The 15,512-nt window shown below is 33.3% G+C and overlaps 1 protein-coding gene across 2 annotated transcripts in view; it reads right to left on the reverse strand.

Moving 5' to 3' along the window:
• Positions 1 to 267: 267 nt before the first annotated feature.
• Positions 268 to 15,512, reverse strand: part of CPSF73-II (cleavage and polyadenylation specificity factor 73 kDa subunit-II) — a 68,640-nt gene continuing 53,395 nt past the window's right edge. The window contains exons 9-13 of one of the 2 annotated variants that reach the window (XM_089992735.1): positions 14,272 to 14,341; positions 13,531 to 13,635; positions 11,544 to 11,685; positions 3,784 to 3,880; positions 268 to 1,252 (exon numbers count right to left, since the gene is read on the reverse strand). In XM_089992735.1, coding sequence (XP_089848861.1) covers positions 380 to 1,252; positions 3,784 to 3,880; positions 11,544 to 11,685; positions 13,531 to 13,635; positions 14,272 to 14,341 — 1,287 coding nt within the window. In that variant the 3' untranslated portion in view covers positions 268 to 379. The remainder of the gene's footprint in view (positions 1,253 to 3,783; positions 3,881 to 11,543; positions 11,686 to 13,530; positions 13,636 to 14,271; positions 14,342 to 15,512) is intronic. The other variant, XM_089992736.1, reaches the window with a different exon arrangement.

Raw genomic sequence — 15,512 nt, forward strand, 5'->3', positions numbered from 1 at the left:
CAGAATTTTTCCAATTTCTTTTTTTTCAAGTCAGTCTAAAGATATGGTGAGGTTAGGCATAAATTATCATGATATATCTTTTCGATAAGAAATCATTCTAAACATAATTTTTCTGACATGCACCAGGAGTTTGCTGTGGTGAATAGTCAATCACCATTCAAACTCAAGACCTCTCATGACTGCAAGAACCGTACTTGCACATTTATCATCAACCAAGAATTTAACCAATTTCTTTTTTTTCAAGTTAGTCTAAAGAAATAGGTGAGGTCAGGCATAAATTATCATGCTTTCTCTTTTCGATAAGAAATCATTCTAAACATAATTTTTTCTGATATACACCAGTAGTTTGCTGTGGTGAATTGTCAATCACCATTCAAACTCAAAGAGTTCTCATGACTGCAAGAACCGTACTTGCATATTTATCATCAACCAAGGACCATCTGCAGCAAAAGAATACTGTCGGATGGCAGTCACCAACCGTTTTTTCTTCTTTCCTGTATGGGCAGCTCTTTTGGGAACAAGTCTGGATATTTAATGAGCGTAACTGCAGAGAATCAACTGTAACTCCAATATCTTCATCTATTGCTTCCTTTAATTTTAAAAACAACCAATGAAGCGCGCAGCCGCAGCCTGAAGAGGTGCAGTCAACTTGGTTAGAAGAATCCGAACTAAAATTTGAACTCGGTACAGAAGTACACTCATGAAAATGGGAATCACCAAGTAACTGAATTGATCCCACAAGTGACACACGAGTATTTGTATGTTGGATACTGCCAATATGCACAGGGCAGCAGTACGCAAACTGAATTTCATGCTCCTCAGCATTCAAAGCAGGCAAAAGCTCTACTTCATGCATAAGTTTGGCTCTTTTAGCTTTCTCCATAACCAAAACGCCCTCTGCAGTTGCAGCTTGATATCTACGCTCTCTTCCCACCTCTGCTGTCCACCTTAATAATGCATCACGTTCACCCTTCACTGTCTTATACAAGCAGTCAGAGATCATGCTCAAATTACTTCTCACAAATGTTTTTGTCACATCCACTTTCACCGCTTGAGTTGTAGGTATATGCACTGTTTCATTGTTTGCGGGATCATAGCAAGGAAGCCCAAGGTCTGACTGGATTCTACCTTTCAGTACACCCATTTTAGGCTTCTCCCCATGAACAAGTATCACATGCTGTGGAGAGACCAACTTGACAAGATCCATAATCCCTTTGGCATCAGTATGTGGACTGAAAGACACCTGGTGAATCTGGTCAACAGATTGGAAACAGACAAATGTCACCATAAATGGTTTCAATCTCAAAGAACAGCTAGAGATGCTTTGAATAGGAAGGTAATGATCATGCATAATATTCATATTTTATTCATCTCTATTTATGCATGATCCATGATAAAATTGCATTAAAAATCCATCTTTATCGTTATTTTCGAGGTTTTGTTTTAAATTGAATTTTTTGGGAAAACATCGCATTTTTTGATCCAGTCCTGCGTTTTTAGTATTTTTATTAGTTTTAGAATTTTTTTAATTGTAGTTTAGTTAGATTAGGCTGTAATTAGCTAATTTTAGTTAATTTAGGAATTTTCATTTTAGAAAAACATGTTTTTAAGAAGAGACCCTTTTTGGAAATTATTGAAAAATCATCGAACTCTTTTTGAAAACTAGTGCTTTAACCTAAGTAGAAGTTATAAATATGACTTTTTCAGCAAAGGAGAACGTTTTTCTCTGGCTGAATCCACGCCCCCTTTTGCTCTCTCTCTCTCTCCTCTCTCTCCCTTGTTCTCTCGCTGTCGGTTTCTCCCCCTCTCCTCCTCTTCTTCTTCTTGCTTCTAGCCTCTTCGTCAGTGGCGTTTTCGTTCCTCTTCATCGGGGAGGTGTGCATGCAGCCCGAGAACAACCGCTTCTTTTCTCAACCCGTCCGTCGGAGGCGAGCCGTTCGGTGAGTCTCTTCTCCCCCGATTCTTTATATTTTTTTATGCATATAGTGTAGATGTAGTTTGTTTCATCGCATGCATAAAATCATACTTTCTTATTGCATACAGCGTTGTTATTTTTAGCAACATCATATCATCTAGGTTGATCTCATATTTTTTTGCTAGTCTTGTTTTCTGCATATTAAATTAGGGATACGTGCATCATAGGGTAGTATTTATTGTTATTTTACTGTCATCATAATAACATCTTGTCTCATCTTAGAAAACACAGTTTTAATTTAGATTTTTAGAGTCAGCTGCCGGAATCAATATATAGCTACCGAAACATAAATCTTTGTTTGATGTTCAGCAGGGTGAGTGATTCACGCAAGACACATGTATGGTTGATTGCATTTAATGTCAAACCCAAATTCAGCCAGTGTGTTTTGATTCGGTTAGAGTCGATAGCATCAACTCTTCGTTGATGTGAGCATAGGTTGATCAATCTATCTTGAGTCTACCAGCAGTTAGTGGAGTTAGATTTAACGATTTTATTTATTTTATGTCAAGTCATTAATTTATAATTTATTGTTTGTTCCGTAGCAATCTGGTTTGTTTAATTTAATTCAGCTTGATATATTGTTAATTAGTTTTTGTAGTTGCTGAAATATGTCTTCTTGACTCATTTGTTACAGGCCGTGTGTTTTGAAATTATGTAGTAGTGGCTTCAAGTTAATTAGCTAATGCAGTTACATATTATTTGATTAATTCTTTTAGTTTAATTAGGTTCATGTATTCCTATTTAAGTAGTTTATTGGTTAAAACCGACTTGATCGAATAATTAGTTAGGTTTAATTTAGGCACGTTAGTTTTATTTGAATCATGCTATTAGTTTAGTATTTGTTTTATTTATTTTAATCCTGAAAACCGTGTTAAATTAGTTGTTAAATATTAGTTGTTTAGTGTTTTTATTTTGAATTTAATAGTTCTTGTTAGCTTTTGTCATTTAGTGATGTTAGATTAGTTAGTCATATTAGTTTAATTTCTTTCTAAATTTTTTGGTTACTTATTTTCTTTTGTTTTTAGTCTTGTCTTTTAGTTAATTTGTTAGTAGTTAGTTTCTTAAATTAGTTATTTATTAGTTTGTTAGCAATTGGCTTCTTGTTTTTTAGTAGTTTGTTTTGCTATTTTGTCTTTTAGTGTAGTTAGTTTGTATAGTTTAGACCTTCCTTTCTTGCTGAATTTTTAGTTCTTTAATTATTAGATTTTTGTTTAGTTTTATTTGTTGCTGCGGTTTGTTTTTTATTCTTGCAGGGAAGCGATCGGACGTGCGGTGAGCCCCTTTTTGTACCCCTGAAGAGCTCTCTAAAAGGTCCCCTCAGGCCCTCAGAGAAGCAAAAGTTCAAGAAAACAAGCATTACCTGAAAGGGACAAAGGACTCGAAGCACTAAAGACCTTTTCCTTTATTTTTAGATTAGGTTTTATTTTATTCAAATCAATTAATTTGGGTTTGCAATAAGGTCGTTATTTTATTATTTAAAGTCTTCCGCCGAGGGTTGCACTCTCTCCTTATTTACTCAATTAATTGATTTTTATTTTTAGCAATAAAGCGTAGTTTAATTGTGCTTGAATACAAAGTATTTTCCGTTCCCTGAGATCGACCCAAACTCCACCACTAGTGTGAACCGGTTTTTATTATTTGATGCACGGTTTGCAAAAACGTTTTATTGAAAATATATTTTTAAACATGCTTTATTGAAAAAGTTGCATCACGTAACTGGCATAGAATTTGATGACAAATGTTTTTTCAGAGGCAAAAAACCCTTGCAAACGAACAAATATCTTGCTCAGAGCTCAGCAAACAAATACCTTGCACCGCACATCAATATGTGTATCTTTGTCCAGATCAATCCGTGTTGGCTTACCTGACATCAATTTATGGCCTACGGTTCCAGCAACAGAATAACTGAAACATAACACATTGAAGGACTTATGAATACGAAGAACAATTGTTTACTTAGAAACATATCTTCCAGAAATTTTGAGCATAATATGGAAAAATCCATGATATATATTTAATTATCATAGTAAAGTATTAGATGTAACCAGGAAAACAAAAAAACAGTATTCAACAGTTCACACAACTAAAAATAATACAGTGAGCTAGAGTACTATATAACAAATATCAGCAAGTTTTTTTTTAATTGCAATATCTTTTGAAGCAGATATAATCCAAAATATCACACTATTTTAACAATATCGCCTTTTTTTGAAATATCTTGACACTAATGTGATATTTGTGCAAAATAATAGATTCTTAGTATTTTTCTTTTATCTTTAATTTTTTTTAATATTTTATATTTACGGATATTTTCCTGAGATTATAAAAAAAAATCCATTGCCAAGAAAATCATGACACCGAGATTAGTCACATTGATCTCAGCAAGATCTTAGCAGGCACTTCCCAGTCTGTCTTATCCATATTTGAGAATAATGACACACAACACAAAGGATAGTGTCAGTCATTTAGTGATTGATCAACTATCACTCACATGAAGCTACTAGGAACATGTTGTAGATATATGCATTTTTTATGCTTATATTGTGATCCTCTAAGACTCACTTCTAATTACTTATTAGCAACATGCTTTTCCAGTATTTAACAAAAAAAATGAAGATTTAAAGAGCATGACCCACAGTGGGAACCATGCAGTTAGTGCTCCAAAACTCCACTTGCATGTCTTCTCCTTCACTTCCTGATGAAGAGAAACTTGATGGTATAAGAGAAATGTGATCAGATCCTGCTCCGTTAAGCCTACAGATGTCAAAGGATCAGATTTTATCCAATAACTGACCAAAACTGACTCCATTTAGTCAGATTCATAAGGCAAAATCATATCCAATTATAATCAGATTAGGATATGGTTCTTGATTTTTGCTACCAAATCTGATGGATATCCAAATCCAATTACATTTGAATCAGAATCCAAATCCAAGTCTGTTTAGCCAATACATGATTAGTTGGATCTGGTACTGGATATATCCTACCCAAATCCAAACCGTTTACATCTCTAGTTAAGCCCATAAGCCTCCTAATTCCTTCCGCCTCCTGTACTCCTGTTTGCTCATCTTTTTCTTCTATTAGATTTTTTCCTTCTTATTCATTGGTTTTATTCCTTGCACAAAGATGCTTTCTGAGGAACTAAACATGAGAATTTCTGCATTTTCAAAGAAGTGATACACCAAAATCAAATCTAAGTTCCTAGTATAAGTCAAGCAATTAAATGTGCTTTTGATAAATGGCACAAGCATCCTTGTCATTTTAACTCTAGGATGTAAGATAAACTTACCATCGGTGTTTTTAATATAAAGCCCAATTTTGAATTTGTTATTATCTTGTAATCATCAAGTATGTAAGATTCATGAATTCATTTCAACTTGTTCGAATGGGGGCCATACGCAAAAGCTTCATTGTCCAATAATAGATATTACATCACTTTCATTGATAACTATATAAACATATTTTGATTTTATTTTTTGAGATATTTACTGTTTTTATCATTTTAAGGTCTTTCTAAATACATTTTTTCTACAAAAATAATGAGTCACCAAACTGATGGGTGGCATGGTTAAACTTGTTAAGTTACATGTATAACTTCATATATAGTTACATATATCTTGAACCCACAAATTGTCCAAAGCACAAAAACCACTAAGGGCTAATGAAAAATGCAATCATAAAGTGCACATGCACAAGTCCACTATGGGTCAATCTAAAAAGCAGTAAGGCTTACACAAGCACAAGAGTTTATACAATATCAAAAGAGTGACAACACTTAAAAATAATGAATTTATTCTTCAAGGACCTTCAAAGAAGCTTACTAATACAAGGGGCCTTAAGCCCTTATTTATAGACAAGAGGCCAAGAGGGAGACTCCAAAATAGTGGTTGGGAGGCTTCCAACGGTCATATTTATGATTGTTGGGAGTACTCCCAACGACTATGTGGAGGCATATTACAATAATGCCCTTACACAAAGAAATAAAAATAAAAAGAATAAAAAGAAAAAGAATAGAAAAAAACTATGTTTTAACTTGTCCAAAATGCCCTTAGTGAGCAATCTAAATTACATTATTCATTATAGTTACATATAACTTGAATATATATATATATATATGAAGTTATACATATAACTTAACACCCCCCTCAAACTTAGGATGATATAACCGTAAGTTTGCAAATAAAAAAGAACCCAAGTCTTTAAAAGTCTTAATAGTCTTCATCATGTTTCTTCCTTAGTTCCTTTCATTGAAGAATGTATAAAGTCTTTAATATTTTTGTTGAATCATTTGCTCAAAAACGGCTCTTCAATACTTGAAAACCTGTAAATAGATCAGCAAGCCAAATATCCCATCCATGCAAAAGAACATATATATCATAAAAACAGAGAAATTTTAAAATATTAATTGCTCAAAATATATCGATATTATAGGAGGCATAAATCATTAATCAATTTAAACATTTATGAAAATATACATAATACCCCAATACTTCAAAATGAGAAAGTAGAACCTAGAAAACTTCACCGTCATGCATAAGATGTGAAAAACTCAAGAAAGAGCCAAAAAATAAAAAAGTTAACTTTAGGATAATCAACACATATATTTATCAAGAAACAACACATTAATGCATGCAAGACAAGAAATATGATTTGTTGAGTAATATTAATACCATGAATAAATGACTCACAAAAAAATGCTTAAATCATAAAATCCCACAAAGAATTTGACTCATAAATAGATTTCCTTTTGAGAACAAGTCATTTTTACATAGCGAAAGATATAAAAAATAATTCAAATCATTTAATAAAGGTTAAGATAAGACAAATATGACAAACATGGATCAATCAAACATTATGTTTTAGAAGCAATATTAATCATGCATATATGAATGAATCATGCAATAGTTTGAGTCAATGAAAGAGTCACTTATAGACCAATAAAAACTTTTCTAAGAGAAAATAACTTATAAGAGATTAAAAATTTCACAAATCTCACGAAATAATATTTTTGCAAATAGTAATATATATGTGAAACACACAAGGCAGTCTATCATGAAACAAAATTAAAGTGTCCTTAATCATGCAATAAAAACATATTCGATGCAAAATGCATGAAAATATTTCAATAACCACTTCCCATATAAAGATAAATGAGTAGTAAAAATTCAGAAATTTTGTGGAGAGATTTAAAAAATCTCATATATCACAATGGATGATGTTTGTAAATTTCAACAATAGTTTGGCCATTACAAGCAATCATCTCACTAGACCTGCAATCCTCAAAATCAAGTGTATCAACGACTAGAACAAGAGCATAAACATAAAACCATTAAAGAGCCAAAGACACACACAAAGTGTATATAAACATCTTTTGTCTACATATAATGATACTCAAAACAAGTGTATCAGCGGCTAGAACAAGAGCGTAATCATAATGCCAACAATGAGCTAAAATCATACACAAAGGTGTGAACAAACATCTCTTGTCTACATATAACGACACTTAAAAAACAAGTGTAGCAACCACTAGATCAAGAGTATAATCATAATGCCAATAATGGGCTAAAAACCACACACGAAGGTATGAACAAACATCTCTTGTCTACATATAATAACATTTAAAAACCATGTACTCACTTAGAACATAATTTTTAATCTATTATAGGAATATACACAAATAAACATAAAGACATTAATATATCCAAAATATACTTTGAATTAATATGCAAGAAAATGAAAGTCTCCAAAGATGTTCACCAAAACAAGGTCCTCCAAAAGATATTTACCACAACAACAAAGTGGACACTCAAAGAGTTCCACCAAAGTATCAAAAGAACATTCACAAGCTACAAAATGGGTTCACACTAAGTCATCAACAATGGACACTCAAAAGAGTTCTACTAAAATACAAAAAAAGAATACTCAAAGAACCACAAAAAGATTCACTCACAAACACCTACTAAAGGGGTACAAGAACAAGAACAAGAAATAAAAATATTGATTTTATTAATCATAACACATGCAAGATGCATTAACTTATTTTTAAAAACTCCACATAGATTTCAAAGAACATGCCTTCACATATGCATGAAATTATCAATAATCATAAAAGTGTTCAAAAATTTCCAAAAAAATATATATATACTTTGAATGAACGCGTACACAAATTTACTAATGGATATATACGAGAGCATAAAAAATATATATTTTGTTAGAAAAGTAAAAAATGGAGGATTTATCATAAAGAGCTCATCAATATGCTACTTATGAGTTAATATCAAAACACAAACTCTAGTTCCAATTTAATTTTTAAAGAAAATACATTTTACACAATTAAGAAATAACCATAATATTTCAAACAAATTTTTTAAAAATATATAAATACCTTTTTAAAGATAGAGAACTAAAAAATAGTCATATATATATAAGGATTTTAGAATACATACCGAAGCCCACATCATGTAGCTATATTTAACTTGAAAGATTATAAGAAAGAGAATGATCTAGACAACACAATCACGATCACACGGGCACCACGATCACATGATGATCACACTTCAAAGGTCCAAGAACACTCTCGCTCTGATACCATGTAATGAAACAAGGAGTCTTCACATACCTCACTCAAGTGGCATAAATCACACTCACAAATCGTTCAAAACACAAAAACCACTAAGGGCTTATGAAGAATGCAATCACAAAGTGCATATGCACAAGTCCACTATGGGACAATCCAAAAAGCACTAAGGCTCGTAGTTGTCAAAAGTTGCGCCTAGGATAGCTAGGCGTAGGGTCACCGCCTAGGCTTATGGGTCTAGGCGATAGGGCCGTGTTTATTTACCTAGGCTACCTAGGTTGTCCATGCCTAAGCCGCAGGGACATAGCTGTCATGTTTTTTTATTTTTTATTTTTTGTCTTTTTTTTTTCTTTTTCTTATTCCTCCTTCCCCAAAAGCTTTCTTTTTTTATTCTCTTTTTCTTTTTTTGTTTTTCTTTTTTACCACAAGTGTGCCATGATGAGAGCCTAGTTATGCCCTACTTGTATGATGTATGGACCAAGCAAAAGAGCATATTAGAGAAAAATTTTAATGACAAGAAAAGGTGTTATATGCCAGTTTGTAAGGTGGTTGATAAGAGATGAACTCGCCAACTCCATCAAGACATTCATGTTGTTGCCTCCTCAATCTTGCCATCAAAATTTCCCCCACATTCGTATATGATACGGAAGTGGAAACAGGTGTCCTGAATTACATTAAGAAACTAAAAATAAATCATAGTCTCCAGAGACATTCATTTGGAGTTAAGTATGAACAAAAATATGGGGACTTTGGAAGAAGGAACGCAATCCAATTGTGTAGCTCATTGCAGTTGTGTATGCATTTGAAATTCAATGTTATTATATTTAATTATACTTTTTTGTGTTGCAAGGATTTTTCTCTCATGATATGTTTTTTTTTGTTGGTTCAGATCAATGGTGGAATAGGTTTGGTGGAGATGCCCCTGCAGCCTGCATTATATAGGTTTACACAGCGTATATTGAGTTAGGGATGCAACGCGAGTGAATGCAAGAGAAATTGAGTTTTTTTAGTGCATCCACACAAAGAAAAGGAATAGATTAGAGCACTCATGATTGAATGATCATGTATTTATCGCCTACAACATGAGATTGAAGCAAATGTAACATTAAGATACAATTAGTGGATTTACTTTATACAACTTGTATTATAATTAATATTTGAATGTTGCAAACAAATACAAAGAGAATTAAGAAAATGCTAGAAGAGCAAGTACAACCACATCAGCATAGACAACTCAACATATTGGATGAGTGGGTAGAAGAAGAGCATGACGTCTTGGATGATGATGAGAATTGGAGGCAATTGGAGGTCGAGATGAAGGCTCAAGTGGATGATGAAAACAATGATTATGTTGGCCCAGAGTTGAATGTGGAGGAAGGAGGAGAAGGCAACTTAAAAGAAGAAGATCCATCATTTTAATATCGTTTTTATTATGATTGACGAACATAAAAAGATTAGGATAATTCTTCTTTTGTTTTGTTATGTAATATATAACTTTGACATCAAACAATCATATTTGTGGATTGCGAATTTTGTAAGTTTGTTAGTAGTGTTATCAGTTTCATTTTGAATATTTTACTAGGGAATGTTTATATTTAATTACTCATAATGCATATATTCATGTTTTTTCTATTGCATTCTATGATTTTTTTCTGAATTTTTTGAATTTTTAGAGATTTTTTCCTATTTTTGTAATTTTTAATTTGAGCTTTTTCCTGTATCTTACGATACACCCATATCTCTAGCCCATCTAATACGGGTTCCAACTTCCAATACGATAATTACAACATTGATTTGCGGGAGGTCTTGTTTATAGGCAATCACAGTCCAATCCATCAACCAATCAAGAACTGCAGTTGGGGCAGCAGATTCAGAATCAAACAATGTCCATATATTGTGCTTATTTCAACACCAAATTTCTCTCTTAAAGCATTAGAAAGCAATGCCCAGCTAGATTCAGCACCAAGACAGACTATCAATCATCTTATGTATTTACATTAAGACATTAAAAAACCTTTGGTTTATTGTCATAACTGAAGTGTAATTTCTATGCTTAAATCTAGTGCAACATAATAAGACAACACGTATTGATATGAACAATTTAATTGAGAGAGAATTAAAGATCAAGAAAGTGAATTGTGATTGTTAGAAACGAATTTCAAATGGTGAAGATGATGACCAAACCCATCTCTTGTGCACTACACTGTATATAAGGTTTAAAATCCTGGAGTTACATCACAAAATTGTGGATCCCAATGAGAACATAACTCATCATCCATTGCCCTCTTCTATTAACTTCATTTCTTTCCTCGTATATGATTCACATATAACATACAAAAAAGATGGTCAGACAATGGATTAACAGAACTCATACTAAGAGAATCACATTAAAAAGCAAACACAAAAACACCCTCCAGTATCCCATCATAATCGAATTCAAACAGAAAAGGGCAAGGATGCCTACATGTTACATTAACACTATCTGATATGCTAGTACCTCCACTAATCTTACTAATATGTTAGGGAAATGATATCACCCTATCAAGAATTGGATACGGTAAAAGAAAATTGAGCATCTGCTTATAATATTGAGTGAGCTTCTTTATGTGTTGAAATGATTTCTAAACATTTTGGACAACATTCGTAAGGAAAACCTTGAAGAATACTATCAGATTCTTAATAATATTAGAATATTTATTATAGTAGCACATGAATCAAAAAGGATGGTGCTCATACAGATGCCATAGAAAGGTACATTTCTTTGGTTCAATATTCAATTTGATTAAATATGAATTTTCCATGAAAAAATAGTTATAAGCTTCTAATGAGCATAACATCCTTGTATATAAATAGAAATAAGTTGTGTGCCTGACCCGCAGTATATGTCTGAAAAGGGCATGAATATTCATATGATACTCCTATAACTTATTGCAAGTTGCAACCAAATCCAAATAGACCAACTTATAGTTCAGGAGAAAGAGAGGACTTTACCCAGGCAGAGCAACCAAATTCATTTCAGATGGAGCCCAATGCTTAAAGACTTCAAGGGAGAACCCTCCAGTGAGCATCCCAGGTGTAGCAAAGAGAACACATGGCCCAGGATTATTGATTTGAGAACGATCAAAATGATGCACTGCATGATGTGACATGTTAAACAATATCCAGTGCACATTTTAATCAACACATTGCATTTTCTTAAAATAAATGCGATAACTGGAAACTTTTCTCTATGACTTCCATTTGAGCATGAAACAGTATATATAGCTGAAACCATATACAGAATAACTTTTTCTGAATTTCTTTTCTTCAAGAAGAAAAGAATGAACTAATTAAGTAAAGAACCACTGTACAATAAAGGAGACGACGAGATGCCATTTTCCAATTCATAAAAGATCAGAGCAGCATTGGCTAAAGGAGCCAATCATATTAGCCCCAACCAGCCCAAGATAGCAACCTGACCAAGCCTCCTTGACCCACCACAACCAAAGAGAGCCCTTGATCCCCAAACGTATCACAGAAAGTGCACATCCAAGCTCCTCATAGACTCTCTTGTCCAACTCTTTGCAGTATACAGTTTCTTTTACACATCTCACGTTCTTAAAATAAATGAGAAAAAAACAAAACTTTGACAAGTTTTTACTAGTACTTTAATTTAAGAATGTACACATGCAGGAATAGAGAACAATATACAAAACAAGCTACTTTGTTCATTCAAATATATTCAAGAGGTTACTTGAAAATTTGTGATAATAGAAAGACCAACTAAATACTCAGCACACAGTTGCTTCCTATTCAAAACTGGGGATGTTTTGAGTCCTTTTCTCATTTCATGTCACTGATGGAAGTCCAGGGCTAACGAACTTGTGACAAAATTGAACAATGTGCACAATGCAATCGATCAATCCAAAAGAACATTTGTTAAATATGTTCACATATACAGTACATACACACACACACACACACACATATATGTGTGTGTGTGTTTCTTCTCTTGTAATAAGTAATACCCTCTAGGGGTATTTTTGTAATTCTGCATGTGTAATAGGTCCTACCCATTAGGGGAAGATTTGATATTTTTATTTCTTTTATTTTTCTTTTTTGTCTTTCCCTTTTTATGTAAGGGAATTATGGCCTTTAGGCCATATAGCTGTTGAGGGCTCCCCAATGGCTATATTTCTAGCCATTAGGGAGGCCCCAACGGCTATAGTGGCCCCCTTTATTCCCTCTCTCTAGTATATAAGGGACATCTTGTTCCTTGCTGTTATGCTTCTATTGAGCATTTCTTAATATAATAAAATTATATTTTTTATGCCTTTGTGTTATGCCCATTAGTGGCTTGTGAGCTCTTTTTAATCTCACTGAGATTGAGCAGAATATTAGCATGTAAGGCTATTTCACATGGACAAGATAAAAACAAGACATACCATTCTTGTGTAGTTTTTAAATAAAAATGGTATACAAGGGACACAACACGGAAGTAAGTTGGAGTAGCCTGTGATACAGATATAAGGGTGAATATAATATCTCATTTATTACTCATTTCATTCAAATGATAAAAACTTATTTGCTCATTCTTTATTCAGATAAGTTTTTCGACTCCCTATTCTTTGTTTTTTGCTATATTTGTGGTTATTTTGTTATTTTCCCACTTATGTTAATATGTTATATAGTATAGGTGTTGCTTTCTTCTTAATGAAATAATAGACGTCTTACACTTCACTTCTCATCACAATCAACATTATTATAAAAGACAAAACAACCTTCTAATAAAACTTGTGAAATTTTTAACTACTCAAAGCAAACAGCAAGTGTAATAAGTTTACTTATTTATTTATTATTGAACATATGATAAAGATACTTCAAAACTGAGGTGCAAAGAGTGGATAAAATAAACTAATAAATTCTAACAAGGTCATTGAGGCATTATGATGGAAGTGAAAATATTTGAACCAAACTTAATTTGGTAAAAGAAAATCACCATGTTTAAAATTAAAAGGATTCCGTGTTACACATGCATCCTTGACCTTTTGGTTAGTCCATCCAATAAGCATCTTATAATACATATTCGCCTGTATTGTCAGACCTGAAAGTGAAAACAAACAAAATTTAAGTACAACAAAAACCAATTAGAACATAAACTTATGGAAAAGGGAAGCTATCAGCAACAAAAAAAATAGGGAAAAGAACATGATCATAAAAATTTTTACAGGATATGGTTTGTTGATCATCCAACACACTGCATGTTGACATGATCAATAAATTTTTTACTGTTCATTGGCACGATTGTGTATCATTCTTGATATGTCTTAGAGATGTATTGTGGTATATATAAATAGAATCTACAATAGAGAGAAAACCTTAAACAAGGAAACCACCTGACCCCTTCTTTTCTATTCTTTTTCCTTAAAATAGGAAATTAGGTAACTCATTTCCCTCCTTAGAAAAGAATAATTACCTCCTTCCCCATTTTATCTTTCTTCTTCCAAATGCACCATAATATTTAATTTAAATAATTTCTTCACATCAAGAATAACAAGATCATAATTCCAAATTATTGATATTTTCTAGTCTAATGACATCTGAATGTAGCTTACATGAATAAGAAATGTAAGATACCAAAATATAGCCATCCGCAGTATGTATCCAAGGGAGTTTCACAAGCTATAAAAAATTATATTTGCACTTTTACTAGAATTATTGTTGACAAGCTTGAACATACCAGAAGAAAAGTAAATAGGAACGTCCAGATTCATACGCTCCCAGTAGTCATCCAACAATATACAAAGTTCCTACATGACAATAACATATTCAACACCAATGATTTCTGAAGTTCTAAAAAATAACAAGCATGTGCAGATCACACAAAGGACATCAGATGACATCCACAGAGGAACCGCACCCATAGTGGTTAGTCTTTTTCAATCCTTATGATATTAAACAATTGTTGATAATAATAACACATTATCAGTCATTTCAATCAATAAATTTTAGTAAAACTGAATTATAAGTTCAATTCATAAAGACAAAAGCTTGCATGATTTAGTTAAGATATTCCATAAAATGTTCTCATTTCTCAACTGCCACTACCAAACGAGTGAACTGAATGTCTAACAAGTGCCTTAAGGATGAAAAACGAAAAGAAGCCTGTAATAACCGCAATTTTTATGCATTTATTTAGAAATACTATATACAAATTTCGTAATATTGTGATTTGGGCCTGGGATCCAAGTTTTGGATCCAGGATCCATAAAGGGGTCTCTACATATATATTTATATCGTACAAACTTATAGGTATATGTAAATGCAATAACTTTAAATTAATTTAATGTTTTGAGTGATAATTATTTTAAATAATATGTAGATGGGCTTGGGATCCACCTTTCGGATCCAAGGTCGACAATGGAACTATATATATAGATGTATAAGTGTATACATATATACATATATATGTATATACTATAAAACTGCTCGGGGAGGATCCACAGATGGGTCCGACCTGCAGATCCACTCCGCAAAAAATGTCCCAAAAACAGACCTTCATAACGTGACCCAGATCCACTCTTATAACCAGACTCGGATCCAATTCCCGATTGGATCCCAAGTCGCGGGTCGCGGGGTTCGGACCCAGACCCGGCTATAACCATAAAACAAGATTTTAAAAGATATTCTTGCAAGAAGCTGTAACCACCAGAGGGTTACCCCCTCCGCCATTTCCGGAAGGGGGAGGGGGGGTCGCCTCTCGATAAAGGGGGGGGAGAGAAGAGAGGGGTCTCACCCCTCTTCATCCCGCTACCTCCCCTCTCATCTCTCTCTCCCCACCGCTCGTCCCCCTGTCTCTCTTCCTCCAGCTGCCTCGTTGTCGCTCGTCTCTCATCTCTTTTCCTCTCCACCTCCGCTCTCTCCTTCCCTTTGTTTCTCGCTCTCTCACTGTCTCTATGTTCCCCTCCCGGTCTTGATTTC

Source organism: Nuphar pumila, chromosome 17 (assembly GCF_984573655.1).
Source record: "Nuphar pumila chromosome 17, dmNupPumi1.hap1.1, whole genome shotgun sequence".
Classification (NCBI taxonomy): Eukaryota; Viridiplantae; Streptophyta; class Magnoliopsida; order Nymphaeales; family Nymphaeaceae; genus Nuphar; species Nuphar pumila.